The sequence below is a fragment of the Erpetoichthys calabaricus genome, chromosome 10 (genome assembly GCF_900747795.2).
Source record: "Erpetoichthys calabaricus chromosome 10, fErpCal1.3, whole genome shotgun sequence".
Classification (NCBI taxonomy): domain Eukaryota; kingdom Metazoa; phylum Chordata; class Cladistia; order Polypteriformes; family Polypteridae; genus Erpetoichthys; species Erpetoichthys calabaricus.
Window position 1 is genome coordinate 71341765 of NC_041403.2, and position 23783 is coordinate 71365547.

At 36.4% G+C, this 23783-nt stretch overlaps 1 protein-coding gene across 1 annotated transcript in view; it reads right to left on the reverse strand.

Moving 5' to 3' along the window:
- The window catches only part of LOC114659139 (uncharacterized), a 510099-nt gene that overhangs the window by 377260 nt on the left and 109056 nt on the right, over positions 1-23783 (reverse strand). The window contains exon 3 of the mRNA XM_028811406.2: positions 9026-9147. Within this exon, the coding sequence (XP_028667239.1) occupies positions 9026-9147 (122 nt within the window). The remainder of the gene's footprint in view (positions 1-9025; positions 9148-23783) is intronic.

The window sequence follows — 23783 nt, forward strand, 5'->3', positions numbered from 1 at the left end:
ACTTCTTTTCCTGGCTGTAAAGATCTTAGATAATTTCAAAGCAGATTCAATTTCAAAGTGAAGATAACCAATTCTTCCCATGTCATTGTCACTTTTCATCGGTTATTCCGGTTTCTTGCTACATCCTAAAAACATTTGTGCTCATTGGCGGCTCTGCGTGATTGTAGGTGAGGATGCGTGTGAGTGTGCCCTCACATACTGGAGATAACCTTCTTTCTTGTTATCTTTCGCTGGAATAAGTAGATTCAGTTAAATGGTCAGATGATCAATCTGTACATCTAATGCTGTGATTTCAACCTCTTAATTGTGTTAAGTGTCTTGTGAATAACGCTATATAAACAAAGAGCATTCATTTTATATAGAACCTTTCTGTAGCAAAACCCATCACAGTACACTTTACAAGTACAGAGATACAGTGCAAATGACTATAATTGTATTTTACAGCTGAAGGACTGGCAGATTGACTAACTTGCAGAGGGTAACATCGAAAATGGACGGGAAGCACTTCAGACAGAGTTTTCAAGCAAAGCATTTACATCAATGTTGTTGTTATTCCACAGACACGCGTATTTCGTATAAATTGAAAATAAAAAATTAAAAAAAAACACTAAAAGAGCCTACAACGTCTTTGAACTATTGTTCAACAGCTCCACTTCATCGTGTATCGAAGATCAGGTTGCTCAAAAGCACTGGAGTCTTTAATGCTTTATTTAAATAAATGATTATAATGGCCCTCTGCTGCTGAATCTTTAAATCCCAATGACTAATCTCTAAGCTCAAGTAATAGGTGTTGTCAAGTTGTGAGCCTTATCATTTTCCTGCCTCTTAACTAATCAATCTGTATTTTTTTTGTTAGGTGTGTTTGTATATAATGCAAAAAAAAGCATCTTAGTGTCATATCTTTCCGTCTGCCCACTGACAGATGTTGTTGAAATATGGCACAATTATTCTTTCAGGAAATTTGTCAGAAAAGTTTCATAGAAATCTCTGAGACAGAGTATATGGTGTAAAGTTTCAAAATTTCAAAAACTCCCATGTGAAACACATCAAATTAACTTTTTTGGGCTTGAAACAGAAAAGTTTTTATGCCACTTCAATTACTGTTTCAGATTCACATTGAGTGTTGTTGCTTTATCTTGTATATTTTGTACAGTTTTCTGTTTGCTTCATCCAATAACCACTTCTGGTGGCTAAATAGATCAGCAGAGTTGTCTGCTTGCCAGTGGTTTGTTTCGAAACATGCAGCCAGTAGAAGCAGTGGCTGCGGCGGCTTGTGCGGACCTCAGACACACAAAATCTCGTCTACTACTAACTGAAGTTGTGCCAGGTTTGGTTGTGTAAGTTATCTTTGTGATTGTTAAAGCAAAAAATACAAACGTAGAATCAAAGAAGTAGCTTAACTTATCTTATTTTATGTACTCTACTAATAAATGTAATCAGATTCTATTCTCACTGTTATTTTTCGATACAACTTATTGTTACAAAAATATTTATGAAAAAAATGCAATATCTGTTTTTGAGGAGAAGTAAAAGAAAAAAAAAATTAAAAATGCAAAACAGCTAAGTCCCTGAATACACCTGAGTGTTACACCATGTGTACATTTTCTAATTTGTTTATCTTGCTGTATGGCAAGTGGCGTTGGCACTGTGCATTGCTGGTGTGGACACAGTAAACTGGAATCATGGGGCCAGTGTTTAAAGATGGTTATTATATTTCCGTTGCATCAAATTTTGGGCTAGTCACTTTTTTGAGAGACTTAAATGAAATTTATATTTTATGGACTTTGTGGCTACTTTGATAAAAATAATGATTTGCTTGTCATCAATAGCATATTCGGTTAGGCTAACAGATCTATCTCTATAAGGAGCTTGTATAAGTAGCTTCCTGCCCTACTTTACTGCCCTCAAAGAGTCACTTAACCAAGGTCCATTGGTATAAGTACCCAGGAGGTTGTGGTATAAGACACAACACAAAATATCCCAGCCTCTATTAGATATATCTTTTTCAGGCCTTCCACTATAAAGGTATGATGTATCACTCTATTGCTGGAAGCAGCTGAACTTCTTTAGCCCATCTCTCTGTCTCTTTTCTCTCTCTCTCTATTTTCCCTTTATCTCAGTTCCTCCTGCCACATCTTTCTCCTCTGCCCACTAGGGAGCTGATAATTCTTCATTACACTCTAATCTTGAGCCTCCTTAGAAGAGGTATGCCAACTTAGACAGTATCATCAGAGTATTAGGTTTTCCAAAAAAGACCAATGGCTATTTTTCAGTATTCTTACTATGCAGCCCCGACTGAAATTGTGCCTGTCTCAGCTCTCACTTGTCTGTGTTGTCAAAGTTGAAATTCTAATTAAATGAAATACAGTTATAGACAATGGAAGGTGTATTGGCTACTGCCAGGGCTTAAGTTCTGTGCACCTCACCATTTCAGGAAGCTACTGTGTATTACTTATCTGCCTATGTTAATACAACTGAAATACATACATACTGTCACGCTTATGTGCTTGGGCGGCAGCTTAAGGGCTCTGGTGATGGCAGTTAACCTCCAAACCAGCGATTGGTGCTATGTGCTAATGCCTTCTCTCTTCCTCCCACAGCAGAATGAAAGATTGACAGCCATTCCACCTCTGACATCACTTCCATTGTCCACTCTTCTGGACTTGTCCCTTCTTAATTGGAACCCAGATGATGATAATAGTTTGGCCATCTTTGAGTCCATTCACTAACGGACTCCCATCTTAAAAGACGTCTGTTTTATCTCTGTAAAAAGATTACTTCAGTTTTGATTTGTTTTCATTATACTAGGTCAAAAAACCTCCAAAACCTTTACTGTGTCTTCTTTGTTTTACAATACAAACTGTGATGGATGGCCGGCAGCTCATCCTGGCTGACACACCCAGGACGCTAGATGGCATCTTCCCTGCAGCCTAGAGGTACCACGGATTGCCGCAGGGCATCACGGAAGATGGAGTTTGGCTTCATAACCCTGCTGGGTACCATGGGTGCCACCGTGTGACGCTGCAGGGAGACGAGGGGATTTTTGTTTCCCATATAGCCCGGAAGTACTCCCAAGTCACAGGAACGGAAGAAGAGAAGTACTTCCGGGCTGAAGAAAAATACAAGTTTCCATCTGACCCAGAAGTGCTAATGAATCACATGGACAGAAGGACAGGAGCATTTCCGGGTCAAGGACTATATAAAGGACTGATAGAGACCCAGCAAGCTGAGCCGGAATTGGGAGGGAGTGTGACGGAGCTGCTGTGAGGAGAGGAGGAATTATTGTATTTGAATTTCCCATTGGGATTAATAAAGTATCTATCTATCTATCTATCTATCTATTTACTATTGTGTTTATTGATTGTGTATATGGTGGTGGAGGTGCTTTGGGGCACTTTAAGGAAGAAAATTAAAATACTTCTGGGTGTTTTTAAACCTGTGTTTGCATCTGTCTGTTGGGTTTTACGGGGCAACAGCGCCCTCAAGCGTCCATTTATCGATAATACATACATACATACATACATACATACATACATACATACATACATACATACATACATACATACATAAAGTTAGGTCCATAAATATTTGGACAGTGACTTTTTTCTGATTTTGGTTCTGTACATTACCACAATGAATTTTAAATGAAACAACTCAGATGCAGTTGAAGTGCAGACTTTCAGCTTTAATTCAGTGGGGTGAACAAAACGATTGCATAAAAATGTGAGGCAACTAAAGCATTTTTTAACACAATCCCTTCATTTCAGGGGCTCAAAAGTAATTGGACAATTGACTCAAAGGCTATTTCATGGGCAGGTGTGGGTAAGTCCGTCGTTATGTCATTATCAATTAAGCAGATAAAAGGCCTGGAGTTGATGTGAGGTGTGGTGCTTGCATGTGGAAGATTTTGCTGTGAACAGACAACATGCGGTCAAAGGAGCTCTCCATGCAGGTGAAAGAAGCCATCCTTAAGCTGCGAAAACAGAAAAAACCCATCCGAGAAATTTCTACAATATTACGAGTGGCAAAATCTTCTGTTTGGTACATCTTGAGAAAGAAAGCAAGCACTGGTGAACTCAGCAATGCAAAAAGACCTGGACGTCCAAGGTAGACAACAGTGGCGGATGATCGCAGAATCATTTCCATGGTGATGAGAAACCCCTTCGCAATAGCCAACCAAGTGAACAACACTCTCCAGGGGGTAGGTGTATCGATATCCAAGTCTACCATAAAGAGAAGACTGCATGAAAGTAAATACAGAGGGTGCACTGCAAGGTACAAGCCACTCATAAGCCTCAAGAATAGAAAGGCTAGATTGGACTTTGCTAAAGAACATCTAAAAAAGCCAGCACAGTTCTAGAAAAACATTCTTTGGACAGATGAAACCAAGATCAACCTCGACCAGAATGATGGCAAGAAAAAAGTATTTAGAAGGCGTGGAACAGCTCATTATCCAAAGCATACCACATCATCTGTAAAACACGGTGGAGGCAGTGTGATGGCTTGGGTGTGCATGGCTGCCAGTGGCACTGGGACACTAGTGTTTATTGATGATGTGACACAGGACAGAAGCAGCCAAATGAATTCTGAGGTGTTCAGAGACATACTGTCTGCTCAAATCCAGCTAAATGCAGTCAAATTGATTGGGCGGCATTTCATGATACAGATGGACAATGACCCAAAACATACAGCCAAAGCAACCCAGGAGTTTATTACAGCAAAGAAGTGGAAAATTCTTGAATGGCCAAGTCAGTCACCTGATCTTAACCCAATTGAGCATGCATTTCACTTGTTGAAGACTAAACTTCAGACAGAAAGGCCCACAAACAAACAGCAACTGAAAGCCGCTGCAGTAAAGGCCTGGCAGAGCATCTGGTGATGTCTATGAGTTCAAGACTTCAGGCTGTCATTGCCAGTAAAGGGTTTTCAACCAAGTATTAGAAATGAACATTTTATTTCCAGTTATTTAATTTGTCCTGTTACTTTTGAGCCCCTGAAATGAAGGGATTGTGTTAAAAAAATGCTTTAGGTGCCTCACATTTTTATGCAATCGTTTTGTTCACCCCACTGAATTAAAGCTGAAAGTCTGCACTTCAACTGCATCTGAGTTGTTTCATTTAAACTCATTGTGGTAATGTACAGAACCAAAATTAGAAAAATTTTGTCTCTGTCCAAATATTTATGGACCTAACAGTGCATACAGTTAGCCCGCAATAATGTGCAAAATTGTACAAGTAAAAGCAAAGGACAAAAATGACATATCAACAATCAATTAGCAAATCCATTCGATCATTCCTTATATTACATTACAGATGTCTGGGAAGCTATCACCTGTCCCAGCAAAGCTGGGTCCAAGGCAGGGACAAATCTAGGCTAAGTTACACATTTTTTCATAGAGCTCACACCTACACCAAGTCATATTATGTCAAAATAGAGACACTTTTCAGCCTAGCCTATAGATCCTTAGGAACTGGAAAAATTAATACAAATAAGTAAAGGAGGCAAAGCCTATCTTAGTAGCACTGGGCCAAAGGCAGGAAACAACCTTGGGCAATGCTGGAAAATAGCAAATATTAAAAAGGGTGATTAGGCAGATCCAAGTAACTACTGGCCAGTAAGCATAATGTGCACAACAGGTAAATTAATGGAAGAAATTATTAAGCAGAAAATTGAGCAGCACATGGCAAGGACAGGAGTTTTAGGGAACAGTCCACATGATTTTACAAGTGGGAGGTCGTGTTTTACTGGAATTCTATGAGGGAACAAGAAAAGGATATGAAAGAAAAGGATGGCTCATATGATATAATACATCTTGATTTTCAGAAAGAAATTGATAAGTAGCATGGTGGATAGTAAATCTCTAGGGACCTTCAAGACTGGACTTGATCTTGTTGTAGAGCGATTAGGTGGATAGGATTGGGGAACTTTGTTGTGCTGAATGACTGTTCTCACCAAAAGTTTTTCTAATGTTCTAAAATGTGCCTGTCCACCAGCGCCCACTTATCCGTAGTTGCATTCACATGGGTCCAAATTGGAACTGCCATTTAACCTAACAAGCTTGCTCTTAAGAACTTCCTTGGTATTAGTCTAATTCGTTTTTTTTTTCTTTTTTTTCCAGTTTATTTTTTTTAATTTAATTTTTGGATGTCTTACCATTATTATTATTGTTAGCATTCATTTTTATATTGTTTTTCTGACGTAATTGTGATCCCTTTTGTTTTACAACAATGCTGCTATTTCATGCATTACTTTCATGGATGCTGCCATGTTGTTGTTAACAGCAAAACCCTCAGATGGCATAAAACTAAAGCACTTCAAAAATCATTTAGAGAAATGTTTTATTTGTTTAATGGCTTTGAATTTGACATGCATATTTGTCTGATTCTTGTAGCAAACTTTCCTGTTTGCATTTATTTGGAAATTATGCAGAAACAATTATATCTGAGTTACAAAAGACATCATTGATCATTTGGATCAAAATGTGTAAACAGTAAAACACATAAAGGTTATTGGTTTAAAAATGATTAGTCTGATTTAATAGTAGCCAGTGTTTGTGGTGGGGGTGGGGGGGGCACTAAAAACAAAATAAATACATATGACTAATAAGAATGTAATCCTTAAATGTGTACATAAGAAACACTGATAGCTGCACTCAATAAGACAGAAAACAAAATAAAATGATTTCCATAATTTTAAGAGACAACCACAGAATCCAGTGTACTGGACGTTTAAAGTTCATAGCTCTAAAACTGAACAGTTCTTAGTGAAACAGGCAAAAAAAATTACAGCCTATACTTTGTAACATAATTATATGAAAAACTTCTGAATTAATCAAATGATTGTGTTTAACAATAGTTACTAAAAAAAGTTTTATCTCCAGGTCATGTATTCATGTCATATATGTTTATGCTTCAGCTGAGAAGGAAGAAAAAGAAGACCTCTCACATGGCCATTGATTTCTTCTGTTATATACCTATCCCTGCTGTATCCTACTCCAACTCCTTTTGACTCCATCCATTCTGACTTGGAACTTAAAAGTAAATATGTAAATGACTGGGGATGGGTTTATTTACATTTATGATAATTACAAAACAGATACCTTTTAGCCTGCTTTAAAAATTACATTCTCATGCAATTCATTAATAAACATTAGAGAGAGAGAGACAGGAAAAAAAACTATTTTGCAGTTAATACAGTATATCCTTTCACACACATTGTAATATGTACCTTATCATTTTAAATAAGAATTTAAAGGATTAAGGCCAAGTGGACAATCCAGTAGCAGCCCATCTTTGAATTGTACATATTATAGTGACCTGCTTACTGTAGGACTCTTTGGGAAGGAAATCACTTCCACCAGGCTGAAGGATGACATGGCTCTTTGGCTGCTTCTTTGAAGTCCAAAAGAAACAAAAAAAGAATCCACCTCATGAGCAAAAAAAAATGTAATATTTATGACCTGCAATGTTACAGGCCAGGAGGGGGGACTCATCTACTGCTTGGTGTCACCTCCCTTGAGCAGTGCTTCCCAAACTCGGTCCTGGGGACCCCCTGTGGCTGCAGGTTTTTGTTCCAACCAGATTCCTAATCAGTGACAACACCTGATAACACTGAGCTCATTTAATTAGCTGGCATTTGTTTTCTCTTATTCTACATTCAGCAAAACACAGCTGCATGATTTTTACATTTATAAGACATATAGAAATATTTCTGCTTTTTCTATAGATTTAAAAGCTTAACTCTCTTTTGTTGATTTCATTATATTTTGCCCTTTCTCTGTGCAGTTTTACCCCTTCGTTGTATTTCATTAACAACAATTAAAAACGAGCAGAGCAGACACGCAGGCAAACAACACTGAATAATCAAAGGGTGTAACTACTTCAGCATCAGACCCACTAATTAGTAAATAATGAATTAATTAAACAATCAGAACACCTGAAGAAGTAGAATGAAAATCAAGATAAAAATATTGTTAAAAAGAAAAGAAAATACATTATTCCCATATAACTGCTTAGTACATTTTAATATATATATATATTTTTTACCAAACTTAGTTTTCTAATTTCTATATTGTTCCCAAAACACAGAACTTGGGAAATAACAGTTCACTTAATTAGCCCAGGAGTCCAATTAAAAACAGAATCTGGCTGGAACAAAAACCTGCAGCCACAGTGGGTCCCCAGGGCCGAGTTTGGGAAGCACTGGCCTAGTGCATGCCATCTCTTCTGTTGTCACTGCTCTTGACTTGTAGTGCCAATTCACATTCAGTCCACTCTCAGGCAGGCTTGACTGGCACCTCACCCTGCTGCTCTACTCACACAGATTCCCATGCTGCTTGCCTTCTAACTGAATGGCAGCCTTACTCAGCATTCTATTACTTGTGCCACTGACAGAATGTTACCCCCCCCCCCCCCCATAACCTGGCCCAGCCCTCCTTATGGCTTCTCTCCTGTGAAGTTCAGCCCTCACGTCTTTTACATAGGGCCTATTTGATTAAGCCAAATTCCAACAATCTTATAATTTAGCAGTTCAGATTTTTATGGCTTGTAGAACTCCCACCTGGCTGGCACACTGTTCACCCCAGGGGCTTGTGACGTAATCAGACTGTAACAACAGCAGTGTAAAAAGCTACTGCCAGGCTGTTACAATATTATAAGTTAACTTTTCATAAACACAAAACAAAGGTGTTTTGTGGCAATTCATCTATAAGGTTTCAGACAAGCTATAGGGGGAGTCTTGGGATTACCATATAGAGATGGGTTTTGTGTGATTATGGTCAGCCATCAATTAGCTTGAAAATGGCCAACACAATAAAAAGAAATTAAGAGACAAAAAAACTGTATAAGCTTAAAATAAGGTTATGACCGGGCAGAACTACTTCGCAAGATTTTAATAAGAGGCTAAGAAATTCACTAGAAAATATGGATTCCTCTTTAAACTCAGTTTGGATACATCATTTTCAAGAGCTAATGCATTCTTTGTGGTCTTTCTGTTGACTGTTTTAATTGCATGTTATCTTCTGTACCTTTAAAATCCATGTAAGTATACACTTCTCATGTGTCACCAAAGTCTTGCAATCACAGAAGCTCTGCAAAGCATCACGGGATCTCCCTTCTCCTTGTCCGCAAATGTAGCAATCCTGTAAATCTGAAAAAGGTAAACAGTATTGAGTTTAACTTATAAAATAAGCACACAAATAAAATGAGAAGTTATGATGAATCAATGGCAGGACTAAGTACAATTTATTGGAGTTTTCACCTTTACCAATTTCACTTCACCTTCAGGTCAGCTTCTATTTACTTTGCCAGTGAGAGGGCTTACAGCAGAAGCAGCAAAAGCTGTCTGTGACATGGTTTAAAATCCATCCTACTATCTATTTTAAGAGCATGTGTTTTTGTACAAAATTGCTACGAGTAAGATACTACACTGGAAAAAAATGCATATGCAAAAAATAGACAAAAAACTTTAAATGGGAATTGTTTTGCTTTCATTTGGGAAAGAAATCTGCCAATGGCGTAAGCAATATTGATTGTAAATACAAATTCTTTCCTAAGTTAATAATTCTTGCAATAAGGAAAACAAGATTTAATGTCATGATATATCCATCCATCCATTTTCCAACCTGCTGAATCCGAACACATATTTTTTGCAATGTATCCTGATAACACTAGGGTTCAGGCAGGAAGAAACCCTAGATAGAATACCAGCCCACTGCAGCATACACCTACCCACCCACTCACACAAATAAACTTCGGCTCACTCATATGGACCCAACTTGGAGATAACAATTAACTTGACAGACATGGAGTTAAAAAATAAAAGGAATACCAGGAGAAACACCACAAAAACAGGAGTGGATTATGCAAATCAGACTTCTTAGGTTGTGAGAGAGCATTACTATCCACTGAACCATGATGTCACCTTCTCTGTAGATAAGATACAGAATGAAGAGACAATGAAGAGACAACTGGGCAACATTGGTCATTCACAAATGAAAATGTAAAAGAATATTAAGTGTTTAAAAATACAGAGCAAAAATTCAGAATACAGACAATAGAGACGTCCAGTGTAATTTTAAAATTGAGTAAAACGTACAACAAGGCCTGCCCTAAACCACCTTTCAAGGAATAAGTATTAGGTGAGTTTGGTAATAGGAGACCAAACAACTAAATAGGAGAATATCTAAGGGTATACAGGGATGCACAACATAAGAAATATAGGAGGTTTGTTAAGAAGTGGAGCACTAAGTTAGGAAGCATCATTTAGAAGGGCAAACTTGTACGTCATTCAATGCTGAAAATATGTTAGAGGCAAAACGACAGTAAACAGTGGTAGATGCATCATAAGAGTAATGAGGGAGGTTCGACAGGATAGTTAAGTTTGAAGAGTAAATTCTTTAAGTTCACCTCATGCAGATCCAAGATGCCACACTATCCTGAAAGCACTTCCTGTACTATTCCTTTTTTTAAATTGGACTTCGTGTCTATTTTGAGATTTCTTGAAAGGTGTTTCAAATATCTTGAAATAAGCAGCAAGTTATTTTGAGATATTTTGAAATATATTTCAGAAATATGTCTGTATTACTAGGGTGTTGTACCATGTTAGCCCTTATGAATGTAGTGAATAGTCAAGCAAAATGACACCTTTTATTGGCTAACTAAAAAGATTACAATATGCAAGCTTTCGAGGCAACTCAGGCCCCTTCTTTAGGCAAGATGTAATACAGGAACTGGAGTTCCCTATGCTTTTATAGACACCAGGACAGATACAACATTGGAAAACCTTTAAGTGAGACATCTTAAATGTAAGAAATTAATAGACCTCTTCAGGATAAGATTCATTAAGCAAAAGAAGAGAACAATGTCTAGTCAAGATCTTTGGATAAGATAACTGTCCAACAAAGTCTTTTGAAGTTTCTAATGAGCTTTTCAATACAATGTGGGTCTGTAGACAGGTTGTCTGTGTCAGTCCAAGAGATGCAAACAATCATCATATCTGGCCATAAAACACTTGTCTCTATTCAAACCATGTTGTAATGTGTTAAATTTTAGCATGAGTTTGACTTCCCATTCTTTTCTCTCTTGCTGTGTTCTGAAGTTGCCCATAAGCACTGTGACATTAAAATCCCTCTCACAGTGTCCATGACTGTTGAAGTGGGCCGCTACAGGAACATCTGTGTTGCCACACTTGATATGAAACCTGTGTAAATTAATTCTGTGGCGGAGTGTGTTCAGTTTCTCCCACATGCAGTGCAGTGTCAGGACATTTCATATAGAGAAGTAGGTAGACCAAATTAGATGATCTGCAGGAAAATTATCTCTTTATGCGATGTTCTAATCGGCAGTGTGGTATAACTGCATGGACTGTATTATAAATGTGAGCACATGTTTTACATCTTTTCTGTAGGCAGGGAGTTGTGCCATTTTCCGTTGATTCAGTTAGGGAGCTTCGGACAATTAGTTGCTGCAGGTTTGGTGGTTGTCTGTATGCCAGGAGGGAAGGTTCTGGAAATACATTATTCAGTGTTTTGTCATTGTGAAGCATTGGCTGAAGTTCTTTTATCATTTTTTGAAGTGCTTCATGATGTGGGTTATAGGTGACAACAATGGGGATGCGGTTCTTGTTGTTAGTTTTGCTTGACTTCTCATTACTTTTACAAATATGAAAGATTATATTCACATATGTGATTTTAAATATATCTTTAAACGTGTTTGAAATATCTTGAAATACACTTTAACATAACTGAAATGGAGCAGAGACCCATTTTTAAAACAGTAGAATCCCTGAAGTTTAAAGAAAAAACTCATAATCCTGAGCCACCTTAAATTTCTTCACTCCTCTCCATCAGCGTCTTTTGTTTTGCAATGTGTCGATCACCACAAGCAGCAAGCAGCCTGCTATCCCATCTCCCCCCTTGACAGGGCTCAACTCGAGCAAAAAGTTCTCCCAGCTCAAGTCTTGTTTAATCTTAGTGTGAGGTGCCTGGTGTTGTATAGGGTAAATAATATATCATTTTTTGGAACACATACATTTCATGTGTGTTCCGTGTCTACAACGATCTGTATAAATGTAGGATGACAAGAAATGTGAGAAATGTAAAAAATGTTGAACACATACCTAAAACAAACTTTTTTCATGTTATAGTACTAGTTTTTGGGTTTTAATCATTTCACTCTGAATTGTGACCACTATTTTTGTTTACCATTTTGGACAACGATTATTTTTGACTACCGGGTTTTTGACACTAGCTGTGTTTTTATATATCTTGTCTTACTGTCCTTCTTTAATTTTACTAGCAATTCATCTCCAGCATAATAAACCTTTCAAATACATTTCCAGATATCTTAAAATAAATTCCTGTCCATTTTCAGATATTTACAATGCATTTCAATATCTCAACAACAATTACAGATATCTATGTAAGTCAAATTAAAATTTAAAGATAGTTCAAAAATGCATTTTAAGATATTTGGAAAGGCGTCTGTTTCAAGATATCTGAAATGCACTTTAAGATATCTCAAATATATTTCAAGATATCTGTAAATGATATTCTGTAAATATTGATACTGTATATCTGAAATAGATTTCAAGATATCTCAAATGCAATTCAAGCTGTCTTGAATTAAGTCCCTGTGCATCCTGAAATATCTCATATACATTTTGAGATTTCATTAAATAAATCTGTAGGCATGTCAAGATATGTGAAATGCATTTCATCTCAAATACATTTCCAGTTATTTTAAATTTTCTGTGCCTTTCAAGCTGTCTCAAAAAGATTCTGGGATATTTCAAATGGAATTTCCTGTCTGTTTTAAGATATCTCGAAATGAATTTCAGATATCTCCAAATACACAGGAAGTTATTTTAAGATATCTTAGATGCACTTCAGATAGCTTAAATTTAAAATGAGCATTACATTACTTTAAGATATCTCCCAAATTAAAATATTTTTTAGATATCGCAAATTAATTTCATGATATGTTAAAATACCCGGGTTCGCTTCCCGGGTCCTCCCTGCGTGGAGTTTGCATGTTCTCCCCGTGTCTGTATGGGATTCCTCCGGGTGCTCTGGTTTCCTCCCACAGTCCAAAGATATGCAGGTTAGGTGGACTGGCGATTCTAAATTGGGCCTAGGGTGTGCTTGGTGTGTGGGTGTGTCCTGTGGTGGGTTGGTGCCCTGCCCGGGATTGGTTCGTGCCTTGCGCCCTGTGTTGGCTGGGATTGGCTCCAGCAGACCCCCGTGACCATGTGTTCAGATTCAGCGGGTTGGAAAATGGATGGATGGATGGATATGTTAAAATGGGTCTCTGCTCCATTTGAAACATCTTAAAATTTGTTTCAAGATATCTTAAATTTTATTTCAAGACATTTCAAATACATTTTAAGATATCTTAAAAAAATATTAAATTATTTCAAGCTGTCTTAGTAGCATTTTCAGATATCTACAATACAATGTATGTTATCTGAAATGCATTTCAAGATATTTCAAAATAGTTTCCTGCTCATTTCTAAATACAGAGATGAAGTCCCATTGAAAGAATAGTCAATTTTACACAAAGTGTTTTTGTGATATCTTAAAATGCATGCAAGGTCAATTTAAGTTGACTCTAAATGTATTTGAAATGCATGCACAGTTATTGTGAGATATTTCTAAAAATGCATGAGATATTTTGAAATGCATTTGAGAGATCTCAAAATCTATTGTGGATTTCATAAAATGTAAATGAGCTTATTTTAGGATATCTCAAAATGAGTTTCAGATATTTAAAAAAGTAAATTGTAAGATATCTGAAATTTTTTAAAGAGATATCTAAATGTTTATTCAACTTTCAATACAGAGTATCTTTTCAAGATATCTTCAAATGTAAAACAGATGTATTTTCAGATATCTGTAAATCATTTTAAAATATCTTGAATGCATTTCCAGGTAGCTTAAAATTCATTCTGAGAAAGCTCAAAATGTAAATTCAACTTACTTACCATACAATATGTATCACAAGTACAATATATATTCTATTAGATGTATAAAATTTGTGTGAAGTGAGGCTTCTGTGCTGTGTGTATCTGACACGTATTACGCATACAGTGCTTTGTCAAATTTTGCATTATTGTATAAAACCTCAAATAAAACACAATGATAAGAAATCCGATTTTTTTAAAATTTGATGCTTGTTACGCGGTGTTTATTAGACAGCAACAGCAAGTGTGAAAATGATGGAATGAATCCGAGGTCAGAATGGAAGCAGAGAATGTTTTCTTAAGAATATTAATTTTCCATATTTTAATTTAGTCCACATCAGGATATTTCAAGTAAACAATTAATGTAACAACATGCTAACAGAAAGCTACTAAATTAGAAACTCCACACAGAAGGTAGTCTTATAGATAAGTCATGCTAGAATGAAAGTGTTCTTCCAGATGCTAAAAGATGGTCCTTAGCCATGCTTATAGTACACCTATTGATGTGTCTGTTTGTGGGAACACTGAATGAACCATCCAAGAGGTTCAACAGTCTTTTGAATTCCCTCTAATAAGGAAATACAGGCAGTGCTCACAGCAGCCTCAGGCCAGTGTCCTCCTTTCCCATCTGCCATACACTTTCTGAACTCTGAATCTCCTCAGTCTGAGATCATTTTTAATTGAACATGTGCAATAAGCACATTGGTAATGTGCAATATACTAATGTAATACTATTTATAATATGTAATGTACTATTCATTAACAGGTGCAATAACATTTTATGCTGCTGTACTTTGAGCAATAATAATTTGGTCTGGTTAAGTGCAAAGAGGAAGTGCATACAGACATCATAACTAGCTCACTAACCAATCTCTCTCTCTCATTTCTCCTAGGGCACAAAGCGGAAGCAGAAGCAGAAGCAGACAATGGCCGACAGTGAGATGAATCGCGTTGCCGTCGTCATAGAAGAACTCCAGGTACTCGACGAACAGATTCAGAAACTCCTGTCCAGACGAAGATACCCTAGGGATCTGAAGGCTCGGCTACTGGATAAACCGTCCTCACCATCTGTAATCGGAGTAACATCAACCCTGTGTTGTGCCGCTCAAATAAACTTCACCCCCACGCCTCATAGAAGCAATGACAACTCCGACGAAGACCTCGGCGGATTTCAGCTATGCAGGCGGGGGTTCAAGGCTAGAACACCTCCATCGGCACAGGCGAGCATTTTGACTCAGAACCGGTTCGACCCTCTCCGCGTCCCCAGTTTGCCTTCAGCCCCTGGTGATGTAATAGTGGTAGGTGATTCTATAGTTAGAAACCTCAATATCGCATGCCCTAATCGAAAATCGTTTGCTTCTTGTTTTCCCGGTGCTCGTGTCCAAGATGTGATGAGACGTGCGCCGGCAATCTACGAGAAGCACAAGGAAAGGGCATTTGGAGCGATTGTTTTGCATGCCGGCGTGAACGACATAAGGCATCGACAGTCAGAAATCCTCAAAGCTGACTTCGCAGCTCTAATTATAGACACGAAGGAGAGGACCCATCGGCAAAGATCTTCATTTCGGGTCCACTACCTCTCGTCAGATGATCAAACGAGTATTACAGTCGTCTGCTAGGATTAAACAACTGGCTGCAAGGCTTCTGCAAGAATCAAGACATCGGATTCATCAACAACTGGGACCTCTTTTGAGAAAGGCAGCGTTTCTTCAAGAGAGATGGCCTGCATCTGAACAGTTTCGGCACCCGGGTCCTCTCCGAAAACATATCTAAGGTAACTCATTTATCTTGACTATCTATCTCTACTCTTAACCCCTTCCGAAATGCTATTGCTGTGCTAGGACATGATAATTGTTTAATAAAATCTTCCGTAAAAGTGCACAACATTAATACTCTAATAACCAATCTCAATGCATGTAGAAAATCTAGGCAATACAGCATAAACACCAATAATTTAATTAAAATTACTACTTTAGATGAACAATGTATTAAAACTATAAAAACAGACTATAGATTAAACAAAAAATACACACAGAGCGGCGCTAATAAAAATAACTTAGTTCCCGTACCAAATATCAATAACGCACATAGTATTCATCTCTGCACTCCGAAACATTAAATATGGCACTATTAAATGTTAGAGCTTTAACTAACAAGATGTTTTTTATCAAAGATCTTATTAGTGATAGAAAAATAGATTTCATTGCACTAAGTGAAACGTGGCATAGCTCAGATGGCACGGCTGTTTTAATCGAATCTGCGCCTCTGGATTACAGTTTTACTCGTGCAGATCGCCAAGGAAAGAGAGGCGGCGGTTTGGCAAACATTTACTCAAGCCGGTTAAAATGTAAAGATGTCAGATTTGGTAAATTCAAATCCTTTGAGTATCTCGCTGTTGTTATTCATGGAGTTTCTCACATTCTAGTATTATCCGTGTATAGACCTCCTAAATTCAACGCATCTTTCTTTGAGGAATTCTTTGACTTAATGTCAATTTTAATTACGAACTATGACACACTCTTAATTGTCGGCGACTTTAATTTTCATATGGACTCTTTTGATTTGAGACAGCTCGTTAATTAGCCTACACATAAAGCAGGTCATACGATAGACTTAGTGATTACTAAAGGACTAAAAGCTGATATAAAGCAGATCATTGATATTGGTCTATCAGACCATTTTCTTCTACTTTTTAATATAGAAATAATGTTAGAAACACTCATGAGAAGCATTTTGTTAAAAAATGCTTCTTTGACTCATCAGCAGCTTTAAAATTTACAAACATTCTAAACAATCAATCCGTTTATAGTGCCAACTATAATAGCGAGGATAATGTAAATTGTAAGGTGGAAAGATTTAATACTAAAGTGAGAGCTGCTGTTGACAGTTGCGCCTGTAAAGACAGTTAAAAAATCTTCTAGCATTGTTATACCATGGAAGACCCAAAGAGTGTCTGATTTAAAGAGAACATGCCGTAGAGCTGAGCGTAAATGGAGGAAGACTAAACTAACTATCCACTATGAAATATTAAAAGTTAAAATAACAGAATACAATAACACAGTCCGTCTTGAGAGGCGCTGCTATTTCTCTAAGATTATAAATAACAATGCTAGTAATCCCAGAGTCTTATTCTCGACGATTGATCGTCTGTTAAACCCAGGTAACTCAAAGGAATGCCTCCTAAGTACTTCCAGTAAAACCTGTGAGGATATTGCTGTATTTTTCAATCAAAAAATTAATGATATTAGAAATAACATAGTATATCTCCCCAACACTAAGGATCCTCCTAAACCCCAGTATTCCATTGTAAACAAATAAAACTCTTTCACTAGGATAGATTTACCTGATTTACATAAAATAATTTCTCAGCTGAAACCCTCCACCTGTATCCTTGACCCAATACCAACAAATTTTTTCAAAGAAGTATCGGACGTGCTAATTGATAATATTCTTGACATAGTAAATTCGTCATTAGATTCAGGGGTGTTCCCAGACTGTCTCAAGACTGCAGTAGTTAAACCCCTATTTAAGAAAAATAATCTCGACCCCTCTGCTCTTGAAAATTTTAGACCCATCTCTAACCTACCTTTCTTAAGTAAAATTTTAGAGAAGGCAGTCATTATGCAGTTAAATGAGCACCTCAATAAACATGCTATTCTTGATAAATTTCAGTCAGGTTTTAGAACAAATCACAGCACAGAAACTGCACTCGTTAAAGTAGTAAATGACTTGCAGGTAAATGGAGAAAGAGGCCATTTATCTGTTCTCATCCTCTTAGATCTGAGTGCCGCATTTGACACCATTGATCATAATATTCTTAGAAATCGCCTTAGTCAATGGGTGGCCCTCTCTGGCAGTGTCTTAAATTGGTTTGAATCCTACCTGGCAGGGAGAAAAATCTTTGTTAGTTGTGGTAATTACAACTCAAGGACACATGATATCCAATATGGTGTTCCACAAGGCTCTATCCTGGGTCCGCTGCTCTTCTTAATCTACATGCTTCCGTTAGGTCAGATTATATCAGGGCACAACGTGAGCTACCACAGCTATGCTGATGACACACAGCTGTATTTATCAATAGCACCTGATGACCCCGATTCTATTGATTCACTAACACATTGTCTGACTTGTATTTCAGAATGGATGAATAGTAACTTTCTCAAGCTAAATAAAGTGAAATCTGAAATCTTAGTGATTGGCAATAATGGATACAATGAGACTATTAGAAATAAACTGGATATATTAGGATTAAAAGTCAAGACGGAGGTAAAAAGCTTAGGGGTAACTGTTGACTGAAATCTGAATTTTAAATCGCATATTAATCAGATCACTAGGACAGCATTTTTTCACTTAAGAAACATAGCAAAAGTTAGACCTCTTATATCATTGAAAGATGCTGAGAAATTAGTTCACGCGTTTGTTTTCAGTCGACTAAATTACTGCAACGCAGTCCTCTCAGGAATACCCAAAAAAGACATAAATCGTTTGTAACTAGTACAGAATGCAGCTGCTAGAATCCTAACCAGGAAAAGAAAATCCAAGCACATTTCTCCAGTTTTGATGTCACTACACTGGTTACCTGTGTCATTCAGGATTGAATTTAAAATTCTGCTTATGGTTTATAAAGCCTTAAATTATCTCGCCCCATCTTATATATCGGAATGTCTGACATCTTATATTCCAAATCATAATCTCAGATCCTCAAATGAGTGTCTCCTTAGAATTCCGAGAGCAAAACTTAAAAGAAGTGGTGAGGCAGCCTTCTGCTGTTATGCACCTAAAATCTGGAATAGCCTGCCAATAGGAATTCGCCAGGCTAATACAGTGGAGCACTTTAAAACACTGCTGAAAACACATTACTTTAACATGGCCTTCTCATAACTTCACTGTAATTTAATCCTGATACTCTGTATATCCAATTCATTATAATAACTATCCATGGTAGCTCTAAAATCTGTACTAACCCCTATTCTCTCTTCTGTTTCTTTTTCCGGTGTCTTTTTGGTGGTGGCTTTTGCCACCACCATCTACTCAAAGCACCATGATGTTCCAACAGTGAAGAATTAAAAGCCAGAAGTCTGCATGTCCATCATCATCAAGTCCTTCCGTGAGAACCTTAGACACAAGAGGACTATTTCATTTATGTTAGGTAGAATGCCCAGAGGGGACTGGGTGGTCTTGTGGCCTGGAACCCCTGAATATTTTATTTTTTTCTCCAGCCATCTGGAGTTTTTTTTTTTTTTTTTTCTGTCCCCCCTGGCCATCGGACCTTACTCTCTTTTTTTTATGTTAACTAATATTGTCTTATTTTATTTTCTTATGTTGTTATATATTTTTTTTATTTACTGTTCTTCATTATGTAAAGCACTTTGAGCTACTTTTTTGTATGAAAATGTGCTATACAAATAAATGTTATTATTACTTGATCACTTAACACTGTATACAACATATTTGGAATTATTTGACTTTTCTTTAAATGCACCTTGGGGCTGTCACAAAAAGTAATTTTGTTGTGTTACACAATGACAATAAAGTGCTTGAACTTGAACTTGAAGTAGTACACATCAGTGCAGCTCATCCATTCTGTGACCTTAGCTCTGTTTCAGCTGGACATTGTAAGCCTTCTAATGGTCAACAGATAGTTCAATCCACCTCAACGGTACACACACTTCCTTCCCATGTTACAAATTTTCATTTAATCCAATGATTGTTCATCTTGTCAAGAGTTTATTCCTGTATTGATCTGCCTTTTTAAAGTGTGCATTGTATGACCCCAATCAGAACGAAGCACTTAGGAAAAAAGAATGTATAGTTAGGATTGTTCTGATGCATTTTATTAGCTCATTGACTGAAATTAGGCTTAATTAGCTTTTTAACAGATAAAAGCAATCAAAGATGACACAAAAGCTGCAGTCCAATTTTATCCAGATTGTGAATAAACACAGCAACATGATTATGTTCTCCCTGCAGATTTAATTCTATTTTAAAGCATACATTTATTGCTCTGAAGTTATTACATCTTCTTAGCTTAGCTTGCACAAAAAACAAAAGCAACAAAAAAATTGTCTGTTTATTTCTACTAAGAAGAATAAAAATCATGTCTATAAATTAACATTAGTCAAGAAAGTTTGAATAGTCTTTCTAGTGAAGAATGAAGGGAGGTGGTTGTTCATTCAGTGACATGTACATATATGTGTATAGAAAATCCATTACACATTTCCCATTTCCAAGTGTATTTCTTGTCCAGGAAGCCCTTTTGAAGTAAGGAATGCACAGTCTGATGTGTCCCATTCAGACTCTCAAGCCTTACTGAACATTTCAAGAAGCCACTTCCTGGCTAACAGATGCTGCCTTATACAGTATGTGTCATCTGACATATTCTTGATCTGCCTTTCCCTAATATTTTCCTTGCTGCTTTTTTCTGGAAAAATGATGTAAAAGTGGGGTGGAAGGATGTGATCATGATGAAAAATTCATGCCAGCAGAAAGAAATATCTATAAAACCAGAAGTAATTGAAATTTGACTAAGCTAGCAAATAATTTCAAAGTTTTCTATAACTCCATCAATCAGTAAATAGTGTTGTTGTCATTTGTGAAAGTGGACTGATCTATAGAAATCACAGTATCATTTCAGTCAATTCTTAAATCTTTATTTAATCATATACACATCATAAGCGACATCCTTAGAAACAGGCTACCTCATTCTTGGATATTTTCCTTTGGTTTTGTGGTTGCATATTTTATGTCATTATTCTAGCAGCACCATTTTGTGTTCTGATTTTTTCGTAGCAACTGTTAAATGATTGTGACAATTTTATTGGTCTCAATACCTGTTGCTGCTTATATGACTGTTGATCATGCAATTCAATGTCTTACTATTTAAGATGGCGGTACACTAGTCCTGACATTATTGCCTCAATCCTTCTTAGCATGGAAGAAAATAAAATCCGCTTCCTAGAAGACTTTTACTGTTATGACTTTTCTCATTTTTTTCACTTAGATTTTGTTTTTGTGTTTCAGGTTCTGATGACAATTTTTGATTTTTCCTTCAGGTTTTCTGACCCCTGTCTGTATTTTGACTACATTTTGCCACTGTCTAATCATTTCTTCCATCACCTGGTTTTTATTCTCACTCTCTATTTACTCAACACATACTCATTGAAAGAACATAAAGTTAGCTGAGCCCCATATATTAGCATTAAAAATTATTTTATTCTTATTTACTGCAATTTTCCATTCAAAAATCTACATTCAATTGTAAAAGCTGTTTCTATGATCTTGATTTGCAATGTTATTAGTTACATATAAGTAAGTGTTTCTCATTTGTCAACATATTGACATAAAGACACATATTTTAAATCTAATTTAATGTGTATTTGTATGTCATTATTTGACCATAATTTTATGTATTGTTTTGATTTTTACTTTTATGTTTATTGTGTATGACCCCTCTTGTCTGTTTGTATTATATGCAATGGCCTTGTTACTAAATATCGTCCATTTATTTCATGCATCAAAAATAAGATATTGCTCACTCAGTGTCAGGTGTATAAACCCAGGAGATCATTTAATGTGATGAGTCAAACTGACACTATGGATTATTGTCAAATGGAAAGAGCACACATTTTCAGTTGAATGGATTTTCAGCATTTTAACACAACCCAATGCAAATTAAGGCTTTCAAAGTTAGCCTTTGTATATTATTACAAATATATGGTCTGCAAAGCTCATCAAATACTTATTTATCCAGAGACTCACTCCACAATATATTAAAGTGAACAGTTTTATGGTTTCTTCCAAAACAGTGTCATGAATGTGCACCTGGGGATTGTCTTCCTAAATCTGATGTAGTAAGCAATACAACTCTTGGACAAGAGGGGGCGCTGGCACTAACTGTATCTTCTTCTTCTGCAACAGTTCCAAGACAATGCCCAAGGAGGATGGGTGGCCACCAGAAGATGGAATTCAGTCAGATCTTGACCCTCATCATGCAAAGATCTCCCACTGACAGGCCTTATTTTAGAAATATTCAATAGGCTGCCTAAAGACAACCTTATTTTGAGCTAAGAGCAGTGTTTGTTAGTTATTTTGTGTCTACCAATGATGCCCGAACTATTCTTATTATGTCCTTCAGTTTGTCCACCTAATCACAACAAGAAGGCAAAAAACTGTCAGAATACATTGTGTGTTTTTTTCAAAATTACCAAAGTTCAGCAGCAAAAGTTCTAGCATAAAAATGTGATTCAGCAAAAGCCTGACGTGCTGAAATGATTAAAAAGACAAAATATCTTTGTTTTTAAAAGTTTTAGTTAAAATTCAAAGTAAAACAGTTCACAAAAAAAAAGATAAAATTAAAATAGCAAAAATTAGGAAAAGTTCTTGTTAAGAAAAGTTCTGTTCAAAGCTTAAATCTTGTTACATTTCAAATCGTTACAAATCACTTCAAAACAGTCAGAAAACTGTATGCCTATCCCATTTCTATGTTGAAAATGGGTCTTTTTAAATCCCTGTGTACTGGGACCTGTTCTAAACAACAACTGACACAATTAACACAATGTTTCTCAATTATAGCAAGAACGTTCTATCTCTTACTAACTTGTTGGGGGAAAAGACTATACCATTGTCTATGACTATGGAAGAAATTAATATTCTATTCAAATGAAGCAAATTCTAATATGTGTTTTGGCTCAAAGTTTTAATTTTCTAAGATTGCAACTTACACCGTGCCCAATTCAATACTTCAATATTAAATGAAAAAAATCAAAATACAGAATTATGAAATTACAAAATTCAAAACAAAGAGAAAATAAATGAATGAAAGAAATAAAATTTTCCTCAAAACTGCAACAAAATTAATTCCTAAAGCTAAAAAGCCTGCAATCCAAAATTCAAAATACTAAAGCCAGAATTAAAGTCAAAAGCCATTAAGATCAAAATGTAAATTGGTTAAAAGAATTCCAGGAAAGAACAAAAGGGGAGCAAAAAGAAAATAAATAACACTTCAAAGGGACTCTGGCAGGAGGTAACTGCATCCCTAGCTACTGTTCTGCCAGTGAACTGGCAGATCAACTTTTGATCAAAAAACGGAAGATGCACATAAAAAACAAAACAAAGTATAAAGTGAAATGAAACCAAAGCCCAATATAAGAGGCAACAATCATGGTCAAGAGAACAAGAGAGTCAAAAACCAAAAGTGCACACGAGTACAAAGATGAACTATGATTTGGTATCTGCACATGTGATAACACCTATAGTCGTCGTTTTATCCCGTTGCATTGATTGTGTATGGGTCCCTACCTCCGAAGCTACACTCCTAGCAACAATGGAAAAATAGGCCTTGAGATGGAAAAAACACCGGAAACCATTGAGGATCCAAAATCATATCAACTCATGACAACGACCATAGCACCTGAGGGCTGAAAATGAATATGAAGCTCTTTCCCTGTAGGCAAAGAGCACAAAAAAGAGTTCAGTAATACAAGAAAATCATAAACCACTAAATAAAAAGTAATGAAAACAAAGGTAATGAAGCAGGGGAAAATTACATCCAGAAAAATACAAAAACAAATGCAAGGTGCAGGAAAAGTCCTAAAAAATGAAAATAGTTGATGGTTTAAAATCCTTATTGACAATGAGGGATATTTTTACATATTAAATGTTTAAAACACACACAAAAAAAAAAACAATAATATCACTCAATAACGTGACAAATGCCACCAAAAATCTTAAAATGGAGGAAACTTAGCCACGCATCACTGAATATATTTTGCCATATTTATTAATGTGTTTCTACTTCGTACTGATAACATCTCCTATTTTTTTGT